Source organism: Lissotriton vulgaris, chromosome 1_1, assembly GCF_964263255.1.
Source record: "Lissotriton vulgaris chromosome 1_1, aLisVul1.2, whole genome shotgun sequence".
In the NCBI taxonomy this organism is placed as follows: Eukaryota; Metazoa; Chordata; class Amphibia; order Caudata; family Salamandridae; genus Lissotriton; species Lissotriton vulgaris.
The window spans coordinates 1,031,602,608-1,031,629,019 of record NC_141685.1 but is presented as its reverse complement, the minus strand read 5'-3'; the positions used below and the strand labels follow the sequence as shown (position 1 = coordinate 1,031,629,019).

General features: G+C 41.6%; 1 protein-coding gene across 3 annotated transcripts in view; it reads left to right on the top strand.

The window, feature by feature from the left end:
* LOC147748463 (A.superbus venom factor 1-like) overlaps positions 1–26,412 on the top strand; it is a 1,277,467-nt gene that overhangs the window by 1,018,576 nt on the left and 232,479 nt on the right. For all 3 annotated transcript variants that reach the window (XM_086962056.1, XM_086962049.1, XM_086962065.1), the window contains one exon: positions 22,803–22,893. In XM_086962056.1, the coding sequence (XP_086818182.1) occupies positions 22,803–22,893 (91 nt within the window). The remainder of the gene's footprint in view (positions 1–22,802; positions 22,894–26,412) is intronic.

Here is a 26,412-nt window from a genome sequence, read left to right as displayed (position 1 = left end):
CAGTACTGCGACATGGTGGATGATCACATGTTTGGGGAGGGTCGAGCTCCTAATTGGGGGCAGAATGCTGGATGATTCAAAAGCGGAGGCGTGGCTGTGTTTTAGTTTGGCAGCGGCATCTGAGGAAGGCAATTAAGCCAAAATGCCTTATGCCAGTCCTGCTTTCCAATAAAGACCTTTTCCTGATTTCCTCGTGTGGGCCCTTCCTTCTGCTTGCTAGAGTGTGTTGTGGATATCGTTGCATCAGCCAGAGGCTCGTTAAGGGACCCCGTTCTATCAAGTTGGCTGACTGCATTACTGGCTTCTGCTCAGGCAGCTTGTTTTCGCCCAAGGTATTGGATTGTGTCAGCCCACCCCTCAAGTGCGGGTTGAGCAAGGGACTCTGCCAGCCGGCAGCTTGTGACTTCACAAGGAGTACTGGTACACTATTACCTGCTCACGACCCGGCAAACCTCTGCTCCAGAGGTTGGAACGTATGGGGGGATTCAGGAAGGGTCTGAGGAGTCTATTTGGACTGGACACAATGCACTTTACCCTACATCGCACCACAGCCACATGGACTTAATTTGAGCTTCCCCACTCTACTACCCGCCTGGTATGAAGCATTCTGGGTGTTGTAGTACCTACAGTACTGCGACATGGTGGATGATCACATGTTTGGGGAGGTGCGAGCTCCTAATTGGGGGTGGAATGCAGGACGATTCAAAAGCGGAGGCCTGGCTGTGTTTTAGTTTGGCAGTGGCATCTGAGGAAGGCAATTAAGCCGAAATGCATTATGCCAGTTCTGCTTTCCAAGAAAGACCTTTTCCTGATTTCCTCGCTTGGCCCCTTCCTTCTGCCTACGGAGGGTGTTCTGGATATATATATATATATATAGTTGAACTTGTCAGTATGTTTTCTATTTTCTATACATCTGGCATGCAATAATTGGCTAAGAGCCCTTTAAATTGAGCACACCCGCCATGTAACAGTGTCATGTGATCCAGGTGCTTCAGGCACCGAAACGCGTAGTGGTGGAGTGGTGGTGAGCAAATAAAATCACTATTCACTATACCTGGGTTTGCCTCGTCTTCTTTTGCTGCCAGACCGCTGCAGGACGTCTCTATGCCGAAAATATTCTCCAGGATTGCTTCCTTGGATTTGGCAAACCCCTCCGCGCCTGGGCCAAGAGAATTGAAGCAGCGACCCCTGCAAAGGAGTTTCCCGTGTTCTACTCCGTGAGGAGTAATCTCTACGCCCCGGGAGAGTGAGCAGTTCCGGTTTCGAAGCGATGAAGGAAGCCAGAAGTGGTTCCGGTTCACGGCTGGCGCTTGCTGGAGTTCGTTCAGCAGGACGCTGATTGTGGACCAGACGGGAGGTGCACTGGCGAGTACTCGACGAGAGGACAGGAAGGCTCCAGTAAGTCCTGTGTGGAGTGTGCGTGTCATCGCTTTTCGGATTATTCAGGTCAGAGCGGGGCACTGTGCTAATTGCGCTCACAACAGTCACCATGTCCGCCGACACGTTACAGGGGCGGTCAGAGGCGGCAAAAACTATGTTTACTGATTCACCGGCAGGGGAAACAGTACTACCATCAACTGCAGGAACCCCACAAGAGGTTCCCAACAACTTGAAAGATCTCTTCAAAGCCCTAGAGAAAGCGTCAAAGGCTGAGCAATCGAAATGGTGAGAACATAGTTCCCTGACAGGATATTTGGAGGTTGGAAGAGTCCCGCGGGGGCTAAGAATTTTACTAGCACCCTCTTATGACAACCCAGACCCGAAAATGCTCACTGATTGGGCAGAATGCAATTTAGAATCATCAAAACGATTAATGACCATTCTCATACAGTACGCTGAAAGTGATAGAGTCAAGTTACTTGCCGAAATGGATAGACTCAATGGGGAAATAGAAAAACTGCCAATTACCCCACAGATCACTAAATACAGGGAGGAGATGATTATGAGATTAAAGAGAAAGGAAGATATAATCAAAAGGCGCAAAGCCTATAAGTTCCAAAGAGACCGTTTGGATTACGAAAACGGGCAAATTTTCACTTTTGCCAAGAAGTATTATCGCCTCAAAAAATCTCAGCCAAACAAAGATGGTAGCTCAACTCAAGCAATTCACACATCTAGAGTTGCAGGCACAGAGAGTCTCTCTTCCCTGGACGCAATCTCAAGTATAGAAAGTGAGTCAGACAATGAGCAAAACAGGATGCAAAGAGTGGGGTTTCGCAAATTCACTCCAGCACAGGAGCTGGAGGTAGTGCAGCAGGACAGAAAATTGACCCTTCGTTCCGGTGCACAAATTGCTGCCGGAAACAAAACTCCAACTCCAAACGCGCAGCCAGGAGGAAACACAACAAATGCAGGCGCGCCAAGCAGAACACAAAAGAAACGCAAGCGATGGAATCGGCGCTAGACATTATACAAAAATCTGACAATTACACTGAACCTCCTACGGTTATTAACCTGACTGACCTAACTCTATCTGCTAAAGAAACTGATATATTGGCGTTGGGCTTATCATACAGCGCAAAAAGCAATTTTGATTACGCCAATACTAAAATAGAGTTGTTTAAGTATGTTCGCAAGCTGAAATTGCGCAAATACCACAGCACACACAAAACTGCTGCTCCTTTACATATGGCTGTGACTGACACACAACAATCTACCGTGCCAGCACTTGATGAAAGTCTTCTAACCACATTGGTTGACATGCAAGCAGAAGTCACAATTCCACAGCAAGACCCGGGCTCGGGTGAATTGCAAGAACTAACGGCTACAAATTTCAAACCCAAATCTAAATTTTGTCCACTTATGATCAAGGATAATTTGGACCAATTCCACAACAAGGTGTCCCATGAATTAAGAGAACTATATCTCAAGCGTAATGATTTCCCTAACAAGCATAGATATCGAGACTTTGAATGCCACCAACTCATAAAGAAATTGAAGAACAATACAAAGGTGGTAATAAGACAATCTGACAAAGTCGGTAATGTGGTATTGTGGCCCCTTCAGATGTATCTGGATGAAGCAATGGGCCAACTGAACGACCGGACATGTTATCTCAGGGTTGATGCCAATGATGTCATTGTGGCCAAAAACCAGGTCTATTCTAAACTTATGGCATGGAGGAGCGCCGGAGTGATAACCATGGATGAATATAGGTTCATGAAGAATGACAACACTATCACTCCGGTCATCTATTTCATACCCAAAATTCATAAAAACAATCAGGTGCCTCCCGGTCATCCGATTATCTCTGCATGCAACAGTTTACTGGAAAATACCAGCAAATATGTAGACTTTTTCCTTCAAGACTTTGTGAAATCATTACCATCCTTTGTGTTAGACACTAGCGATTTCCTCAAAAAGGTGTATGATGTTAAATGGAAACCAAGCTATTTGTTGATATCCTTGGATGTGTCTGCACTATACACCAGTATACACCACAGGGACGGCTTGAGAGCAGTTCAGCACTACCTCAACTCCAGACCAGAGGGTTGTAGAGATCATACACGCATGATCATGGATATGATCAGCCTATGCCTGGAAAACAACTTCTTTCTGTTTGGGAAACAATATTTCCAACAGATAAGAGGAGTTGCGATGGGGGCCTGCTTTTCTCCCAGTTATGCCTGTCTGCATATGGGTTACTGGGAGGAGCAGGTCCTGTCGCTCAATTTTGCTGACACAATGGGCACCAAAGTTGTGACATGGTTAAGGTATATAGATGACCTTTTTGTGATCTGGGACGGTTCCACACACGAAGCTGAGGAATTCATTTTCAAATTGAATGACAACAGTATGAATCTTCAATTCACTAGCCACATCAGTGATAGATCAATCTGCTTCCTGGATGTGGAGATCAATGTGAGTGGGGGTAAGCTGGAAACCAGGCTATTTAGAAAAGCGACAGCTGGCAACAGCATCCTCCACTCCGGTAGCCACCATCCTGCCCACACAATCAGAAGTATACCTTACGGAGAAATGCTCCGCATTAGACGGATCTGTAGCACACAGGCTAGTTGCATATCTGCACAGCGTGAGTGCGGGGAGAGATTCAGACAGAGAGGCTACAGCAGGGCAGTGATAGAAAGAGCCATGAATTGCGCCAACGCACATAACAGAACATCTTTGTTCGCAATCACACCCGCTGAACCCACTAAGTCTCCTAGCACCTCCAACTGCATAGTGCAGTCTAGTGACCGTTTGGTGGAAAGTGAAACTCGCATGATTTTCACTTTTAGTAACCAGCACCGCACAGTAAGAAACATCATTAAGCGGAACTGGGCACTAATTACAAGTGATCCGGTGTTAGGCAATCAGTTCAAGGGGGCCCCCATGATTGCCTACAAAAGAGCCAGAACACTAGGCAATTGCCTTTTATCAAGCAGCCCAGAAATACGTACCACAACTCCATGGCTTGAGACTAGCAAAGGGTTTTTGCGCTGTGCAACTTGCAAAGCCTGTAAGAATGGAGTAAGTAAGAAAGAACATGTCACGCCTTTCAATAATATACCCACTACCATCAGATACAAGCTGACTTGTCGCACCGAGTACGCAGTGTACGTGCTGGAGTGTCCCTGTGGCCTGCGCTATGTTGGTAGCACAAGGCCACAGGTGTACAAACGTATACTCCAGCACCTACGGGCCATTACCAACGGCGACACTGCGTACCCGGTGGCCAGGCACTTTGGCCTTGTACATGAGAAAAAGGCTTCTGAACTGCGTTACTTCGTAATAGATACAGTGCCACCACAGAGAAGAGTTGGAGATCGTAATCTATTGCTACACAGATTGGAGACACGGCATATCATACTGCTTGACACAAAGAATCCTAATGGATTGAATGCAGGAGAAGACTGTCATACTTACCTTTAATCCCCGATAAGTTGAACAAATAATAAGTATTATAATTTCAGTAACATAGCCTGTCGCCTCTGCCAAATATCACATTTTAAACCTCACATTTTAAATTTTTAATTTTTACAGATTTTACTATCACTGGGTTGCACTTATATTGCTCCTAGCCACTTGTTGATCAGCTTACAGTTGAGTCTTTTGTCCATATGGCAAGTATATAGCTCATTGAGTGCTTTGCACAATGGACAACCTGATCTTTTTTGCAGGAATGTTAACAATTCTTTACGGGCACAAGGGGTGTCCACACTGAACTAGTTAAACTTAATGATGACTATGTATTCAGTGACATAGTAACAGTAATATCAAAATTTGATGACACCAATCTATACTTATATGCACATATTTATATATTTATATGTTGATATGCAATACTATATGCAATTTTATGAGTATTTATTGAGAGCTTATCCTATTGCACTTTATATATCTTTTTAACATCGCAAAGTTTTGCACAGTGGTTTTTATTTTACCTATTGCTGCTTTGTTGTATATAGATGAATTTTAAATGAGTATATATACCAATGTATTTATTTATTTATGTATCTATATTTGTTGTATATTATGGTTCTCTCAAATGGGTCATCAAGGACCATACTTTCAAATGCACATTCCTGCTTATGAATTGTCATCATTCATTTTTATGCATTTATGCAGTTAGTTGAACTTGTCAGTAAGTTTTCTATTTTCTTTACATCTGGCATGCAATAATTGGCTAAGAGCCCTTTAAATTGAGCACACCCGCCATGTAACAGTGTCATGTGATCAAGGTGCTTCGGGCACTGAAACGCGTAGTGGTGGAGTGGTGGTGAGCAAATAAAATCACTATTCACTATACCAGGGTTTGCCTCGTCTTCTTTTGCTGCCAGACCGCTGCAGGGCGTCTCTATGCCGCATATATATATATATATATATATATATATATATATATATATATATATATATATATATATATATATATACACCTACACTGGCACCACACTGATCCCAGCGTTATCGAGATCGAGAAATCGGTATATCCGGAGACCGTCAGTACCCACAGGCCAGCTTGGGTGGACCGAGGATTTTTATCTCTAATGGGCGTGAAGTCTCTATTTGATAGCCCCTGCCCATATCACAGGTGTGCCAACAGCATTAGGGGGAGGAGTTCTGGGTGCTAGCAGATATTTAACACAGGATGGAGCCAATTGGTGAAGGACTCGCTACAGTGTTGGGCGCTGAAGAAGGCTGATGTGCCGAAATGCATTCGCCGCCACTGGGACCATTTGAATAAAACGTGTTGTAACCCTGAAATCCCCTCTGGCCTCTGAGTTCTTCTTCCGAGGGATTTTTTCATTATATTTACTGCGCCTGCCAGGGGCACAGCACAGAAGGCCCTGCTACACCAAGGGTCCCGGATTTACACTGGCACCACGCTGATCCCCGCGTTATCAAGATCGAGGAATCGATATATCCGGAGACCGCCAGGAACCACAGGCCAGCATGGGTGGACCGAGGATTTTTATCTCTATTGGGCGTGAAGTCTCTATTTGATAGCCCCTGCCCATCCGCGAACCTGGAAGGAATGGCTGCAGCAGCAGCCCGAGGGGACAAAGGGTAGCAGCCGTGGAATTTCTCTTGATCTGAGGCTCCCCTCACCACTCACTTGCAAGCTAGCACGGACCCATTGTTTCATCTCACTCTCCCACGCCACCAACTCAGTCTGGCCGATACAGTGCATTCTGGGACATGTTGTTCTAGAATTGATTATGAACTATCACAGGTGTGCCGACAGCATTAGGGGGAGGAGTTCTGGGTGCTAGCAGATATTTAACACAGGATGGAGCCAATTGGTGAAGGACTCGCTACAGTGTTGGGCGCTGAAGAAGGCTGATGTGCCGAAATGCATTCGCCGCCACTGGGACCAAGCACCCTGCAAATAAAGGGCACCTCCTGATCCACAGTTAGCTGCCCAAATAAGGTAGCTGTGGACCTGCAATTTTTTCGCGGTAGTGCAATCCTGCGACTGGGCTGGCCGCTATCAAAAAGAAGAAAGAGTTGCCCCTAGGTGGGATGCACTTACAGGTAGGAATTTATGCCAAAGCAAGGGCACGAGCCGTGAAGAAAGTCCTTTTCCTGCCAGACGCGTTTCGGGCCAACGCCCTCTTCTGTGGCAGACCATGTGGCATGACGGCAAGCGGCAAACACCAGTAAATCCCCACAATAATTGTGCTCAGGTGTACCACCTGAAGCAATGCTTTCTGGGACTGGTGGTTTAGTCAAACCCAAGTGGGTCGCCGCCACCACTCACATTCCAAAAAAGTTTTTAAAAGGATTGCCGATGTTATATATATATATATATATATATATATAACATGTATATATATATATATATATATTCACTGAAAAAACCATAGGTTATAGACCATATATAGTTAGGAATTAGCATTTACAAAACCTTATTTTACTCACACAAAACCATTGAAATTCGCATATATAGTTAGTTGCACTAACTATATATCGCGCACCCCCAATCCACTGCTGATCATGTCACATATTACATCATTCATGACATGGTCAGTGACATCACTGATGACATCACTGATGACATCTCAAATGACATCACTGATGACATCACTGATGACATCTCAAATGACATCACTGATGACATCACTGATGAAATCTCAAATGACATCATTGATGACATCACTGATGACATCTCATTTGACATTACTGATCACATCACTGATGACATCATTCATGTGATTATACGATGAACCTCTTCAGACTCTAATATAACCTTAGATACACTCAGTGTAAACAGACACTCACAGACTGTCACTCATCCATGGAGTTACTCACACACCTAGTCAGTCATGCAAAGAATCAATCACACCTCCATTTCCTCAACTATACAGTTATACACACCTTACTTATTCAAACATATACTAACACATATTTACTCTCTTATACAATCCCTGATACAAGTTCACAATGATCCATACAGCCACTCACACATTCACTGGCTCTTATGCACAGTTATTTATATATGTCAACTCTCACATGTACTGTGTTTTACATATGTACTTACTTTGACATGTAGCACTGAGATATCCATTCACTCACCAATACACTCATGCACACAGTCAACCGCCCATACAGCTGTTTCCACATGCACTTTTGAACCCATACATCTAGTGAATCAACTGCTCACACATCTATGCACAGAGTCATACACCTCCCAGCCACCCACACACACTCAGTCTCCCAGACAAATACTTGGGCAACCAATCAATAACCCATATAGTTACTCATATAGCTACTGATCAACACATGCAGCAGTTTACAGAACAACAGACATAATGATGCACAAATTAAGACAGTTTAGTCACTAACCCATGAACTCAGTGAGACACATTTAATCACTCACTCATACAGTCAGTCATGCACCTACTAAATCCTTCATCCAGACACTTATACATCCACTCATTCTTCAATATGTAAGACATATTTTAACTTTACAGAAACATACAGTCACTGGATGTTGTCATCAGTGATGTCATCAGTGATGTCATTTGAGATGTCATCAGTGATGTCATCATTGATGTCACTGACCATGTCATGAATGATGTAATATGTGACATGATCAGCAGTGGATTGCGGGTGCGCGATATATAGTTTGTGCAACTAACTATATATGTGAATTTCAATGGTTTTGTGTGAGTAAAATAAGGTTTTGTAAATGCTAATTCCTAACTGGATCACTGAAATAATATCGAGGGACAAAATATCGACTTGCAAAAATATCGTGGACAAAATATCGACAGTCAAACTATCGAGTTTGTATCTACAAACAGGTAAGTACAAAAATATCGAGTACAAAATATCGTTTACAATAATATAGATGTAAAAAATATCGACTTTATTAAAAACAGTGTTAAATTAAATTAATATTAAAATTTAATTATTAAAATATACTTAAAAATACTTACATTAACTTATAATATTTAAAAAATAAATGAAAGTAATAAAAAAAAATTACAATCTTATTTGTTAAAACATATATATATAGTAACATACTATAATTAAATAATATACTATTATATTACCGTACAATACCAGAAGTTTGAAAAATACTATTCCCACTCCAAAGAGTGCAAGCGTAGGGAAAGCGTTGGATAGCGTAGGGGTTAAAATTACTATTCCCACTCCAGTGGGTGCCACAGTAGGGAAAACTGAACCCTAAAAATACCCCTTTACCCAAAAACCCAAAGCTGACCCTGAACCCTAAAAATACCCCTTTACCCAAAAACCCAAAACTGACCCTGAACCCTAAAAATACCCCTTTACCCAAAAACCGAAAACTGACCCTGAACCCTAAAAATACCCCTTTACCCAAAAACTGAAAACTGACCCTGAACCCTAAAAATACCCCTTTACCCAAAAACTGAAAACTGACCCTGAACCCTAAAAATACCCCTTTACCCAAAAACTGAAAACTGACCCTGAACCCTAAAAATACCCCTTTACCCAAAAACTGAAAACTGACCCTGAACCCTAAAAATACCCCTTTAACCAAAAACTGAAAACTGACCCTGAACCCTAAAAATACCCCTTTACCCAAAAACTGAAAACTGACCCTGAACCCTAAAAATACTCCTTTACCCAAAATTAATTAATATTATTTAATTACCAATTAATTATTAATTAACAATAACAATAAAGTAAATATATTAGCACATTAGCTGTAATTAATTTAATTTAATAATTAATATTATTTTTTACCAATTAATTAATTAACAATAACTAAAAATTATATATATAAATAAATTACTCTAATTAATGTAATTAACTAATTATTATTATTTAATTACCAATTAATTACTAATTAAAAATATGTACAAAATTATATTAATAATTAACTAATTAATATTAATTAATTACCAATTAATTAAAAAATAAAAATATTTACAAACATATATTAATTAATTAATTAATTATTATTGAATTACTCCCCACCCTTATCCCCTATTAACCCAACATCCCGCTCCTAAACATTAACTACAATTTAGATTACTATTAATAAAAAAAAAAAAAAATTTGCCTTTTTTCTACATATTATTGAAATTTTTTTTTTGACTATTTATATATATTTTGTCGATATTTTTGTACTTGATATTTTTTTAACATTATTTTAATCGATATTTTGACCAACGATATTTTTGTTCTCAATATTTTATTATTATCGATATTTTAAACTCGATATTTTGTCCATTCGATATTTTTGAGTCGATATTTTTTCTGTGCACCTTCCTAACTATATATGGTCTATAACCTATGGTTTTTTCAGTGAATTTTCAAGGTTTTGTAAATGCTAATTCCTAACTATATATGGTCTATAACCTATGGTTTTTTCTGTGAATTTCAATGGTTTTTTTAATAGCAAAATATCAGAAGCTGTAAAATGTATTCTTCTTTTAAAGGAAAACTATATTTTATATGTATTTAATATAATTTTTTTATGTATATAAATTTTTTGAGGGAACAAATTTATCAACTATCATGCTGAAGAAGAGTGTGGGGAAAAAAAAACCAAAGAGGAGGACTAAGAGGAAAGAACAATCAGTTCAAAAATACAATTGCTTTAAAGCATGAAGTGCTTTTCCACACATTTACATTTAAATAACCCATATTAGAACATACAAAATATCTACAGAGGAGACGGTGTACATTGAATTTTAGACTCTTCATTGGTACCTACATGTTGGTACTTACATCACTCACACAACACAACAGCTCTATTCAGAGCTACCCTACCTCAAAGCACTCTAAAATATTATTTTACTATTTCCCTTGGTTTTCCCCTTGTTACGCTTTCCGGAACGCTACCAGGTGCGCGGACCGGGTGCTAACCGTGCGAAAATTTGAAAAAAAAAGGTTGTTTTTTTTTTACATATATGCGCCTCCTCAGCCACCCTCAGAAAACCTAGGGGGTCAGGATATGTCTCCCGTGCCCCCTTATACCCATTCCCAACATTGTTTATCCTCCATCTTGTGACTAAATTCGTCCGAAACACAAAATGGCGGACTCCCGTTACGCTACCGGTGAGCTACCCGGTTCGCGTACCGGGTAGCGCTTCCACCGCGAAAAATCGAAAAAAATTGTCTTTCATTTTTTTGCCCCGTGGGGCCCTTTAATAGCCCCCACATCAATCCTAGGGGGTCAGGAGGGGTCTACCTTGCCCCCTTTCATTCATTTCCCCCTTCGTTTATTTCCACCTCTTGTCTCTCGATCCTACCGAGAGACAAGATGGCGGCCGCTCCGGACTCTTTAGAATGTTGACAGTCACCGGAGAGCCAATCCGCTTCTCCTCGCGAAGTTCCGTTACGCGTCTGGTACGCGAACCGGGGCGCTAACCGGGATGCTGTCACAGATATATATTTTTTTGAACATTAATTTCTCAAAATCCACTGGAGCACATATCTTGAGACCTAGCAAAGGCACATCGGGCAAACAGTCTCTACAATTTTGCCAAGTTTCATAGAAATCCATTCAGCCGTTCGAGCTAAAAGTGAGTCCAACCGCCCTATGGAAAACTCAATGTTAAAAACACGTTTTGGGACCCCCCTTTTTTCTCGGCCCCCGCTTGACGAAACCCCCCCCCAAACTTTCAGGGGACGCTCAGAAACAAAATGTGCCATTTTCCTGAAAATTTCAGCCAATTCCGTCCATCAACGCCAAAGTTATTCAACATAGAATTTTCAGAAATCCCTATTCAAAAAAATCCTAACTATATATACCTACTGGCGATATATATATATATATATATATATATATATATATATATATATATATATATATATATATATATATATATATATATTACCTACTGGCGGTCGCCAGTAGGTAGTTATAGTTAGGATTTTTTTCAATGTTAAATCTCAAAATTCTATTTGGAATAACTTTGGCACCGGTTGACAAATCTGCCTGAAAATTTCCTGAAAATGGCCTCGTCGAGCTCCGGTCCTTCCTTGAAAGTTTGGGGGGGATACGTCAAGCGGGGGCCGAGATAAAAGGGGGGTCCCAAAACGCGTTTTCCCCATGTAAATTTCCATAGGGCGGTCGATTTTACTTTTAGCCCGAACGGCTGAATGGATTTCCACCAAACTTGGCAAAATTGAAGGGACTGGTAGCCCGATGTGCCTTTGCTATGTCTCAAGATATGTGCTGCAGTGGATTTTGAGTAATTTAGGTGCCAAAAAATATATATATCTATAGGCGCTCTCCGGTGCGCGCACCGGAGTGCGCTCCAGGCGCGACACGCGACTTGCGCGCAGGAAGCTGATTGGCTCTTGGGTGTCTGTAAACATTCTAAACAGTCTGGAGCGGCCGCCATCTTGTGTCTCGGTAGAATCGAGACACAAGGGGTTTGAAAAAAAAGGGGCAAATGACCATAAGTGGGAAAAGTAGACCCCCTCTGACCCCCTAGGTTTGATGTAGGGGCTAAAATAGGGTCCTGCGGGGCATTAAATTTTTTATTTTTTTTTTCGTTTTGCGCGGGGGAAGCGCATGGTACGCGCACCGGCGAAGCACGGGGAAAATCCAGGACCATATTTATGAAGGCCTTGCGCTGCCAGTTTTGCGCCTCCTGTGCGTCAATTTTTGTGACGCACCAGCGGTGTAAAAAAATGCGCATTGTTATGCAATATTTAAAAAGTGACGCATCTATCTAGATGCGTCACTTTTTAAATATAGTGCAACGAGGCACATTTTTTTACACTGCTGGTGTGATGCGTCACTTTTCTGCGCGCACTCCTTATGACATTCCAGATGTGTCATATTTAATGTATGACGAATCATGTTGCAAGGAGTTACAGATACATCAGTATTTCTGACATATCTGTAAACATAAAAGTGATGCGAGGCAGGTGCAAGATTTTGACGCAACAGCATCCTAAAAGTGACGCAGAGAAATCTTATAGATTTCAGTACGTCGTTATTACCAAGCTTTTTGCGGGGGAATGCCCCCTCTGCATACATTATACCTGACGCAGATATAATGTGGCGCAGAGTTTTAAAAAGTGACCCATGTACCTAGATGCGTCACTTTTTAAAAATAGCGTCAGGTATAATGCATGCAGAGGGGGTGTTCTCCCGCAAAAAGCTTTGTAATAGCGACGCAGTGAAATCTTTGAGATTTCACTGCGTCACTTTTAGGATGCTGTTGCGTCAAAATCTTGCGCCTGCTTTACAGCAGGTGTTAGACTGACGCAAGACCTTTCACATGGTGCTTTTTCCATGTGAAAGGAAAGATTACTGGAGTTGCGTCACTTTTGTGACGCACTCCAGCAATGCGTTACTTGGAATGTCATAAGGAGTGCGCACAGAAAAGTGACGCATCGCACCAGTGGTGTAAAAAAATGTGCCTCGTTGCGTTATATTTAAAAAGTGACGTATCTAGGTAGATGGGTCACTTTTTAAAATCAAGCGCCACATTATATCTGCGTGAGGTATAATGCATGCAGAGGGGGTGTTCCCCCGCAAAAAGCTTTGTAATAGCGACGCAGTGAAATGTTTGAGATTTCACTGCGTCACTTTTAGGATGCTGTTGCGTCCTTTAAATATAGTGCAACGAGGCACATTTTATTACACTGCTGGTGTGATGCGTCACTTTTCTGTGCGCACTCCTTATGACATTCCAGATGTGTCATATTTAATGTATGACGAATCATGTTGCAAGGAGTTACAGATACGTCAGTATTTCTGACATATCTGTAAACATGAAAGTGACGCGAGGCAGGCGCAAGATTTTGAAGCAACAGCATCCTAAAAGTGACGCAGAGAAATCTCATAGATTTCAGTACGTCGTTATTACCAAGCTTTTTGCGGGGGAATGCCCCCTCTGCATACATTATACCTGATGCAGATATAATGTGGCGCAGAGTTTTAAAAAGTGACCCATGTACCTAGATGCGTCACTTTTTAAAAATAGTGTCAGGTATAATGCATGCAGAGGGGGTGTTCCCCTGCAAAAAGCTTGGTAATAATGACGCAGTGCGTCACTTTTAGGATGCTGTTGCGCCAAAATCTTGCGCCTGCTTCACAGCAAACCTTTCACATGGTGCTTTTTCCATGTGAAAGGACACATTACTGGAGTTGCGTCACTTTTGTGACGCACTCCAGCAATGCGTTACTTTTGTGTTTACAGATACGTCAGAAATACTGACATATCTGTAACTCCTTGCGAATTGATTAGTCATATATTAAATATGACATATCTGGAATGTCATAAGGAGTGCGTCCACAAAAGTGACGCATCGCTGTTTTCACGTAGCGATGCGTCACTTTTCAGAAATGAGGCCTCCAGTTTATTCACTGTGTCATAACTTTCTTTTCTAACACTCACCTTCTTTCATTCCTCCTACTTCACTTCCTTTCACCTCTCATACCTTTCTGTTCTTTCTTACTCATTCTCCTTTCAATTATCAATGCACTATATTTCACTTACTCTTCATTTTTTTAAGAATATAGCTCTTTGATGAGAATTGGAGGTAGTTCTGAAAAGAACTTTTGGTTTTCTTCTTTTAACTGAACAGGAACAAAAACAGGGAATGGAAACTGCTCAACAGGAGCAAAAAGAAAACAAAAAAATTAGGGGTGGGAAGGGCAGCGATGGTTCTCCAATGCTCGAACCATGAGCAGGACACTTTGCTCCCCATAGGTGAGGAGTTGATTGCAGTATCTGCATTTGACGACCCCATGGTTAAATGCAGGTTGTATGTTTGCCACCTGCTCCTGCGATTGCTCTCTCCCAGAAGAAGTTGCTCCTCCGGTTGATGTAGAGGCCCCATCTCTGGGAACCTCTTGTGCCAGAGCCCTGACACTTTCCCGGGCAAAATTCTGGGGGTGCCTCCTCTCCACATGGCGAATCATGGTGAAGTTGCCAAAAGAGTACTTTTTTGGGGGGTTACCCCGTGACAGGACCTGTTTGCAGATCCTGCACTCTACTTTTGGTGCATTCACCTTTTTCTGGTCTGGTGGAAACTTAAAAAATTTCCAGATGAAATGCTCTTTGACCTTCGGCTGAGGAGGCTCTTCATCAATGAAATCATTGGAGTCATCTTCACTGCTGGATGGTCTGGCAGCCATGATTATCCAAGAAATATGCAAGAGCAAAAAGGCAGGTCTTTCAGTCACAAAAGTGAAAGAAGAAGTGAAGGAAATGGGTGGGGATTTCATTCATTGTAAAAAAAAACTGTTAGCAACCAATGAAAAGTGTTATTTTAGGGTCACATGACCCGACGCGTTTACGCTGCGCGCTCCGGAGCACTTCCGGGTGCGTTTACGCAGCGCGATCGTAGGCGCTTCCGGGGCGCAAACGTGGCGCGATCGTAGGCGCTTTTGCGTGCGTTTATGCGCCGCGAACGTAGGCGCTTCCGAGGGCACTTACGTTGCGCGCCGAAGTGACGTCATCAAACTTTTACAGAAATGCATAATCATTTTCCTTATTAAAAAAAACTAATTTTATTTGTATGGTACGAAATGTTTTGCATTATTATTAACTTTTCATTCATATTTTTTTTCACGAACGACAGTTGCGCTCTGGGTGCGCTTTCAGATGAGCTCACGGAAAAGCTTACCGGAGAGCTTAGCTGAAAGCTTCCCGGAGCGCGCACCCAGAGCGCAAAAGAAAAAAATTATATATAAAAAAATGAATACTTTAAAAAAAACAGCAAATTGTAAAAAAAAAAAAAAGGTTAGAAACTCGATATACAAAGGAATTAGCATTTAAAAAACCTATGAAATTCACTGAAAAAACCATAGGTTTCACACCAGTTATAGTTAGGAATTAGCATTTAAAAAACCTATTAAATTCACTGAAAAAACCATAGGTTTCACACCAGTTATAGTTAGCTGGAAATTTTACTGATATAAAACCATTGAAATTCCCACGTTATAGTTAGATGGACTCACTATAACTTGCGCGTGCAATGCACTGCTGATGACATCACATATTACATCACTCATGACATGGTCAGTGACATCACTCATGACATCACTGATGACACCATCCAGTGAATGTGTGTCTTTCTGAAAAATAAATATATGTATATGTAAAAGTTGATGGAAGAATAAATGTTTAAATAAGTGTCTAAATGCATGGTTTTTAAAAATTGATTGGTTAACTGGCTTATTAAGACATCATCAGCAGTGCATTGCACGCGCAAGTTATAGTGAGTCCATCTAACTATAACGTGGGAATTTCAATGGTTTTATATCAGTAAAATTTCCAGCTAACTATAACTGGTGTGAAACCTATGGTTTTTTCAGTGAATTTAATAGGTTTTTTAAATGCTAATTCCTAACTATAACTGGTGTGAAACCTATGGTTTTTTCAGTGAATATATATATATATATATATATAAAATATACAATATAAAATGAACCCCCTCATTTTGTTCCTTTGCAAATTAAATGTTTTAAGTGTTAACACTTTATTCCAATCAAGATGACTTCAGGTGTGCCATACTTTTGTCATAAGTAAGACTGTTAGCGCTCTAGTTGTTCTTTAGAACACTCTGGGACATTCTGTCACTGGGCTATAGTTGGGCTACATCTGGCTGATATTTGGGCTACATTTGTTTTTTGTTGTCTCTGGTGGCCATATTTGGGCTACATTGGGCTACATTTGGGCTCTAACATATATATAGCCCAATGTAGCCCAATATATATTTTTCAAAGTTAATTTTCGTAAAAACCACTGGAGCATATATCTTGAGACATAGCAAAGGCACATCGGGCTACCAGTCCCTACAATTTTGCCAAGTTTTGTGGAAATCCATTCAGCCGTTCGAGCTATAAGTGAGCCCAACCGCCCTATGGAAAACTCAATGTTAAAAACACGTTTTGGGACCCCCCTTTTTTCTCGGCCCCCGCTTGACGAAACCCCCCCCCCCAAACTTTCAGGGGACGCTCAGAAACAAAATGTGCCATTTTCCTGAAAATTTCAGCCAATTCCGTCCATCAACGCCAAAGTTATTCAACATAGAATTTTCAGAAATCCCTATTCAAAACAATCCTAACTATATATACCTACTGGCGACCGCCAGTAGGTAATAACATGTATATGTTTATATATATATATATATATATATATATATATATATATATATATATATATATATATATACACGTTATTGGTGGAAGAAGCACACCTAAAGGACACATTCTTAATTCTCAAATGAGTCAATGGAAAATGTAATATAGGCTCATAAGTTCATACCAAACATGAGACAACAAAACAACATTGTTGTATTTTACAAGACACCAAAGTTTAAATGGTCTCATTTTCAAAGACTCATTCTTTATTTTTCTCATTTCATATGAAGGAACAACCACAGGATATTAAGATCACTTAAACTTTAGTGCCTTGTAAAATACAACAATGTTGTATCATTGTCTCATGTTTGGTATGAACGTATAAGCTTATAATACCTTTTTTGTTTGTTATTATTTCTTTTAAGAGGGCGAGAGGCCGTGCTACTCCCCTCCCTTGGCCAACTTTGGTCCCAGGGACCCCAACCTCTAGGGCCTGGCCTCTCTGTTGGGGACTGCAGGGGAGCCTCAGGGCTACCATGGTCCCTGCCGGATCCCCACCTCTCGCAGGAGCTGGCGTTGCTTTGAGACGAATTGAGCTGTTAAAAAGCAGCTCCCTGGATCTCAAAGAGATGTCTGTTTCCCTGCTTGCTTGACACCAGACAGGGAAACAGACATGCTCTGTTTTCAGCAAGCGAAAGCATGTTCTGCTTTCGCTTGCTGAAAGCAGAGAGTTTGCTATGGCTTGGAGGGAGTGGTGCTCCCGCCAAGCTACGCGCCTCCAGTCAAGCCATAGCAATCTACAATATCCCGGGGGTGGGCACTGCGGGACATTGCTGGAGCCAGCCCTGGGAGGTGGCATCCACATGCCATCTGGGGCTCCAGAAGAGGGGCTCTCCATCCTTGACTAGGGGCCTGCCCCGGGAAGGTGGCCGTATCCCGAGCTGAGGCCCCCTCCCATTTCAGAGTTTGGCCAGAGGGAGATGGTAGTCCCCAAGCCAAACATGTAAAGCCCCAGGGAGGTGGTGGTTGGCAGGAGGGTCCGCGAGGCCCCCCATAATATTTAAATTAGCCACAGGGAAGTGGCGGTCAACAGGGCAGGTGGGTTCGCAAGGCCTCCCATAATATTGAAATTAGCCCCGGTCAAGTGGCAGTCCATGGGGCAGGGGGATCTGCAAGGCCCTGGTACAATATTTTGATTAACCCCGGGAAGGTGGTTTGCAAGGCTCCCCCACATAATTGGAATTAGCCCCAGGGAGGTGGCGGTCCCTGGGGCTGTGTGTGGGCCCTGTGGGCCCGCCCCATTCCTAATAAAAAATGCCTCAGGGAGGTGGTTGTCCCCGGGGCTTTGAGAAGCCCTAGGGGTATGCCCCATTTGCCCCCTCCAATATTTATCATATGACCCCATTCCTAATAAAAAAGCTCCAGTGAGGTGGCTGTTCCCGGGTCTTTGAGAAGCCCTAGGGGGATGCCCCATTTGCCCCCTCCAATATTTATCATATGACCCCAGGACCTGGCCCTCCTGGGGAATATTCTAAAGCAAGCGCGGGAGCCCACGCTTTTTGCTGTGGATTCACCTCTGAGTCCGTGTCCACATTTTTTTTTAAATGCCTTTTTTCCTCCAGTGGGGAATATCTGAGGGGATCAGGGTATTCCTACCCTGCTCCTTTTCTTTACTTTTAACTTTATTTTCTAGAATTTGGCCTCAGGCCCAGTCCCAAGATGGCTGCCAACACTTCCTGGTTGAAGTGTTGGCAGCCAATCAAATTTTAGTAGGAGTGACAAATCCACTGCAAGGACTCGTACCCAGATAACAATATTTTTTCAGTTAGATATCTCAAAAACTACTGAATGGATTTACACCAAATCACAAAAACCATACTTTCTGGGCCAACATTTAGCTTTCTGCCAAATTTGGTGTAATTCCGTTCAGCAGTTAGGGCTGTAGTCTTGTTCAAAAAATGAAAAATCCCCTTAGACTTAACATGGGGAAAACATGTTTTGACCCATTTTTTCTCGGTCCCTGCTTGACTGATCACCCCAAAACTTTCAACAAAGCAGCAGAAACAAAAAGAGGATGTTTTTTGAAAAATGTGTGGAGATTTATCAAGCGGTGGCAATATTATTGGCAAAACAAACAAGCATTGCCATAGCCAATAGGTCTCGCCTTTAAGACCTTAGAAGTATTTTGCCATGTAGCGCGCAGTTTCACTTTCGTTTGTTGGGCACTTGGGTGTGCTCGGAAAACAAGATGGAGGATTTGCGCACTGAAAGTTCTAGGTAGCGCATTGCTTAAAAGTTAGTACTGTATTTTTCAGGGAAGAACCAGACGAAAGCCATCCCTCAACTCTCAGGTTGGGATTTGGATTTTATTTCAGTACAACTTCCCTCTGAGCCAAAATTGCACGGTCACACGTTAGCAAATGCACTGCGAAAAACATTCGTGCTTAGTTAAGCAAACAATGTTGTCACACTCCTGCCAGAAATACAACTGATGAGCAATCTCTCAGTCAACACTCACAGTTTTTCAGAGGCGGTGAAATATACACTTGGTGCCCCAGATATCGCAAGCAAGGCAGGAATTATATCACCTTTTAATTGTTCCTTATTATGCATTTCTCTACCACTTAAAATCCTTTGTCATCAATACTAATGTTGATGCTAATTTATGGAAAGTTACCAGATAATCAGGAACAGTTCTCCAGCACTCCGTGGTTGTACACAAATCAAGAAAAGCCGCAGATATTAAAAGTGAAAATGACATTGTTTTACACAGTATTCTGGTGGGAAGTCGGATAATGGTAGCTGCTCCTCTTTTCTGCATGATTAATTATTAAATGTGTCCATCTGTAATGCAACTGGTGCTCATTTAAAGCGTTCTGATACCTTCGGGTCATGTTCGCTCTATATAAAACTCCGGGGGAAAAATATTATTTTATCTATAACGTGCATACGAAGAGTAAGGTGCAAAAGCCACTTTCTCGTACTCGCCAAAGGCATCTAAAGAATCAGACTTCAAAAGGGTTACCTCCCTCCAGATAATATCAACTTGTAATTTTGCTAGTGCTTCCTGCACCATATGTGCAGTTTCTAAGCTTTATAAATAGCATATGTTACCAGTATGACACACAACACACCAACTTCAGAAGAATGGTGCACTACATTGCTTTTGTCGGGATACAGATTTGTGGGATGCAGATCACAGCTGATAATAGCAAGGGAGCGTTTAACTCACTGAGCCCACTTGGATCATCTCAACACCGATGTTACCTGGCACAAGGCTGGAGCAACGCGGTCAGTAATGGTTCTCTAGTCCTAGTCCAACAAAACATGGGCTCAGGGGGCCCAACACAGGTTTCTGCAAGAGTTACAGGCTAGGCCAGAGATCGGATCTAGGAGCGCAAGCCTTAGCTCACTTTAATGCAGGGGCCTGCTAGAATCCGTCAAAGGACAACCAGATGCGGAAAATTACATTACACAAGGACACAGTAATTTTGTTTTGTAGGCGGGGGGAGATTAAATGATTTTTACGAGACTGACACGAGACAAGCAAAAGCAAAAGCAACTCAACTGGTGCTCATGTAAAGCCCTCTGATAGCTTCGGGTCAAGTTCGCTCTATATAAAACTCTGGGGAAAATAATTATTTTATCTATAGCGTGCATACGAAGAGTAAGGTGCAACAGCCACTTTCTTGTACTCGCCAACAGCATCTAAATGATCAGACTCCAAAAGGTTCCCCCTCCAGATAATATCAACTTGTAATTTCGCTAGTGCTTCGTGCACCATATGTGCACTTTCTAAGCTTTGTAAATACCATATGTTACCAGTATGACACAAAACACACCAACATCAAAAGAATGGTGCACTACATTGCTTTTGTCGGGATACAGATTTGTGGGATGCAGATCACAGCTGATAATAGCAAGGGAGCGTTCAACTCACTGAGCCCACTTGGATCATCTCAACACCGATGTTAACTGGCACAAGACTCGAGCTACTCGGTCATTAACGGTTCTCTAGTACTAGTCCACCAAAACCTGGTCTTAAGGGCCCCACATAGGCTTCTGCAAAAGTTACAGGCTAGGCCAGAGATAAGGATCAAGGAGCGGACCCCTTTGCTCACTTTAATGCAGGGGCCTCCTAGAATCTGACAAAGGACAATCTGATGCAGAAAATTATGTTACACAGGAACACAGTAATTTTGTTTTGTAGGCGGGGGGAGATTAAATGATTTTTAAAAGGGGGAGCAAATGGCGCACAAACCGCTAATTAAAAACAGCAGCTCAAGACAAATGGTAAGAGCTGGCACAGGAATGCAGGAGGAACCTCCCTGCTTGCCACTGCTCGCTTCCAAGAGCAAAGCGTCGTAGGAGTGACACATTGGAAAGAAAGTGTGACATGCACCCGCCTTTGGCTATTTGTGTACTTTTATTTTTGAAAGCCACACGCAAAGGCCAATACAATGTGTGGGAGGTGTGTGGGCGGAGTGAGACCAACACGGAAATGCTTGGAGTGCTCACAAGAAGCCTCCCATAGATCAGCGCATGTACTCTGTGCTAGGCTTGACCTAGATTTTTTTTTTCCTATGGAAGCTTTGGTCCTAACTATAACTACCTACTGGCGACCACCAGTAGATAATACATATATTTTGTGTGGCAGCAAAGAAAAGGGCAGAAAAACCCAACTTTAATTCTATCCAACCATAGCACCCATAACTTTAGACTCCGTGTTCCAGCAGTATGCTGCTTTCTACTGAACAATATATAGAGTTTTTATAATGAACAACAACGATGTCTGGGATGTCTTGAAGTATAATGTGTTTATTGCCCTATTGATAACTCCTCATAAAAAACTGGAATATTATCCGCTGCTGACGCTCTTGATGAAGAAACGTGTGGAGATGTTGGGGTATAAAAGGTAGAGACAGTATCCATGTCTGTGTCTCTATATGTAGTTTTGGAAGTTGTCAATAAGTGGCTTATTTGGACCAGCAGCAAGAGTGTTGGTTCTCAGTGGAAATTTAGGTAGAACTGAATGATTAAGTGGAAGTGTCACAATTTATTTATTTACTTGTTTAGTGTTTACAACCACATTACTGCAGGTAGGAGTCATACACCTCCCAAGGGTTTTAGACACAATGTTCCAGTGAGTACAACAATATAACTACATTAAGGGGTCCTACAACAAAGCAGTCGATTGGACACATTGTACAACAGGGTACAAATTCATTACTACAGAGATTGGCCATAAACCACTGCAAGTGTTGGACACAATATTCCAGCGTTTACAACTAAAATGCTGAAAGGAGGTGTTGTAAATCTCAACAGGGTTTTATGACACAATAATCCATAGGGTAAAATGATGTTACTGTAGTAAAGGCTCTACAATAAAGCAGGAGGTTGGGCACATGATGAAGGGAGGGACTCCTAATACACTGTTGCAGCAATGTTTCTGACACCGCATCAGGTGTTTGCAGGATTTGCACGATATTCTAAGGGGCCCCTGAACATTAGTACACTGTGGGCCATCAGCATTCAAAATGCACTACAGAAACTGATGTGTTAGTCACAGTAGCTTAGTACAGTGATGGTACCTTCACCGCAGTAGGTGGTTAGACACGTAGACCAAAGACGGTTCTATCACAGGGCCACAGTGGTGTTCTATTACAATATTCCAACCATCTTTCCTACGCTAAAATGGATTGAAGATAAAGATATTTATTACAGTTTTAGACTTTTAGTAATGTTTTGCTCTTCTTTAGCTTGATAAATGCAGCACCAACACCCTAACTCTCTCTGCCTCTTGTTGCTGTAGGTGGTAACTGTATACAATGCCATGGTTGCAGAGAAGGACCTGACCTGTAAGAACTATAACTTGAGTGTGATAGTTCAAATTGACTATTCTGGTAAGTCTCTATTGTTCTTTTATTTCTCCTAGAAGGCAGGTTATCATTCACATAAGCAGAAACATCTGCTACAACAATATTTCTAACAATCATTTTCAAAGTCGATAGGTTTCACCTATGCGCGACCTCATGGCGTTGTCAAAGTTTTTCAAAGATATGCACAGCAGAGCGGGATGCGGTAAAACATCTTTTAAAAATATTAACAAAGCCAAATACTTCTGTGCAAACTATTTGGCTTTGGTAAAACAAAGCGCTATAGAGCGACCATCATTGGCAATGCCCAAAGCACTTTGTTTTTATTTACTTTTAGCAAATAGAATTTGAAATAAAAGATGTTATCATTCTAAGTTATTCTACTTCCAAGGTATGTTCTAGGTGTTTCTACTTCAAAAGCAGCACATGAACACTGAAAAGCAGACACTATAAGAACATCTACTAAAAGATACACACTATCAACATGTCGACTATACTTGAATAACTACCATACAAAATGTTGGCATGTACTTATACACACTGTCAAACGCTTTCCTCCAGATATGCTACAATGGCTGCAGTTAGGAAATTAGATATATCAATTTGTATAATAGGTGGAAGATGAGTATGGATATATTTAGGAATTTAACCCTTTGAATGCGGGCAGAATTCCCCAGAGATGCGGCAACATTTTCTACTTGCGCAGTTCGGACGGCTCTCGGCCGTCCAACGCACACGCCCACCAAGGGTTAAAACAGGTCAAATTTTTTGTTGGGTAATAAATATTTACAGAGGCATGATTGCTAGCCCTTTTTATTTTTCAATAAATGTTTTTCCTGTCCAGATTTTTCATTCTCCTATTTTTTTAATTCTGTTTACAAAACACTTCAGCCACTTGAGACTTTGGTGTGTTAGTAAATGTTAGGGCATAAAACAGACCGGTTCATTTTGAACCTTGTGGATTGCATGTCCTTCCTTTTACGAGCTGTAAGATAGATTTTTTAATGTACCGCTGGATGTGCATTTCATGAGAAATGTATGCTTTGGCTAAACCAATGAGGACTTTATAGTTGTAAAGAAGTCTCTTATGCAGTTCGCTGGAAGGAATGGAATGGAGGCCTGACAATACAACAAAACAGTCAATAGCATTAGGTGACAGTTGAAAACCCCTTCAGTTTAGCCAAGATATGATTGACAAATCTCTAGGCAATGGCTAAAATACATGATTGAAATGTGCCATAGATACGCAAAGCCCAAAAATTTGACAGACGGGTTTCTGCTTCATTAACTGACCCCGGCGTTTGTATCTTACATGGATACCATTATGCCATTTGAAACAAGAACTTTGTATATCAAGTTCAGGTTGGGTATTCTGCTAGTTGGAACATTTAATAGTAAATTGAATCATAAGGGAGATAAACCACCGCCTTGTTCATCTTGTAAGGATAGAATAAAGGATAATGATCACATGCTGTATTTTGTGTCCTATATAGAAGAGAGTAACATCTTTTTTTCTTGGGGGACATTTTTGCTACTATGCAATTTTTACACAATGTCTTAGACTCCACTCCTGGATACTCATTCTGCTCAGCGTTCAAAGATTAGAAGTCTGAACCATTCCAGATCCAATCTTTCCCTTTTCAACATTTGGAGTTTATTGCATGGCACCTGCCAAGGTTCTTATGGGGGGGGGGGGGGTCATTTTGTGTAGGCTTGTGAAATAAGGGTTCCAACAGCCTTCTGCTTGAGCGTTCATCATTTCTCTGATGTTGGTCAATATTTTGTCCTGGCTTGACCTGGAAAGCACACAGAAGTTAGGGGCTAAGGTATCCAGGTGGTTGCAAATTGATAGAAAATGTTAAAGAAAAGGTGTGGGTGAAATATATGGTTCCAAGGGTATCTTCCTTATTTGGAAGTGTTCCCCTCACACACCCTTGTGGGTGTCATGCTTCATCGTATGCCGTTTTGGTCCTCGTGAGGCTCTTTGTCTGAGATCTTTTCTTGTATCAACCATGACGGTGTGGGGTATAATGTGTAAGGTGGAGAGTGTGATCTTAAAATTACCTAAAGAAGATCACATTTTATTCAGAGACCCTGTGGTAAGGTTCAAAACTAAGATGCGGTAGTGTGCGCAAGGTTATGATATGTGACTACTCAGTGAGTGTGTTGTAGTGAACTATTATGGTTTCACTATTCAGGTCGACATGTTTCACGCTATGTTGGTCCAGTACTGGATTCCTAGCATTTCTTCAGGAACAAAACATATGTTCCCTACCCCTGAATTAGGGTGGGTATCTAGACTCTTATTATACTCAATCCCTGGTAGTGATACAGTAAATCATAGATATCTATGTCATGCTCACCCCTGTACGAATCCATAGATCAACCTAGAGGAAAGAAGAAAAATATAGGGAAAGGATTTGAAATATCCAAACAATCAATGTTTTATTGTGGACAGCACATATGATACTTGTATAGTCTCTGCATATCATTGTATCATACAGTGCCATGCTGTGTTGTCCGAGCTCTACGTTAGCTCTTCTATTGGTAAGTGCCACTAGTGTCTAAATCACTCTTGAAATCACAGTGTAACAGCAAGTGTTATTAGAAAATATAAAATAGAGATTACACAAACAGGAACTCACAATATACAGTGTTATTATAACAGACAAAAATGCATTATCTTTACTGTCTGCCATGAGGTATTTGTATTTCTTTTCCCTATTCATAGGCCATAATGTGCCTTACTTTAAGGTAGGGGACCATAAGATGATTGCGGTTTCTGTAAAAAGAATAATATCAAAGGTGTAGGTGGTCAATGCATAGTTTTACCAATTGCGTACTCACGTGTCACTTTCTCCTCGGTGATTAATATCATACTCACAGTTCCATTCGCGGTCAGCAGCCCGTTATTTACCCCTCATCCTGCCTGCCTGCAGATGAAGTGCATGGCCGAAAGGGGCTTGCTTAAGTACAGAGAGCCAGGTTAATGAAGCTCACCTGCAGTAGAGACCCGGAATTACTCTCTGCATCAAAAAGCATTTTGGCTACATGTGAGACCAAGGTGGTCAGGTCGTATGGTGGCATCAATCTTGGAAAGGCTCTTTTCTCTGTAGAAGATGTTCCACTAAAATATCGTGAATTGGTAGCAGCCATCTTGAGATGGTCAAAGGGGTCTCATGTTCTTACGGAGCTCCCTTTAATCGGTCGGCTCTCTGAAATTTCTGATGTTATATAAGAACAATCTTTATTAATTTACTCCAATGGTCTGCGTATCTCCAATAGTAGCCATGATGCAATCGTTATGGAGGATCTTATGACAATCTTGATATTGAATGTTTATTGAGATGTGTTCCATGTAATACTGCTTTGACTATTACCAGTAAGCTGGATTGCTGTGATGTCTAGACTGGGGTGGTCGGAACTTAGGTTCCCATACAGTCCGGCGTAGTATATGGTCAAGCTAATAAAAATGATTATGGTGCTCGGGGCATATAGTTGCGGCCAAGTTGAAGTAGTCGGGAGAATCTTAAATCAATCAGGGTA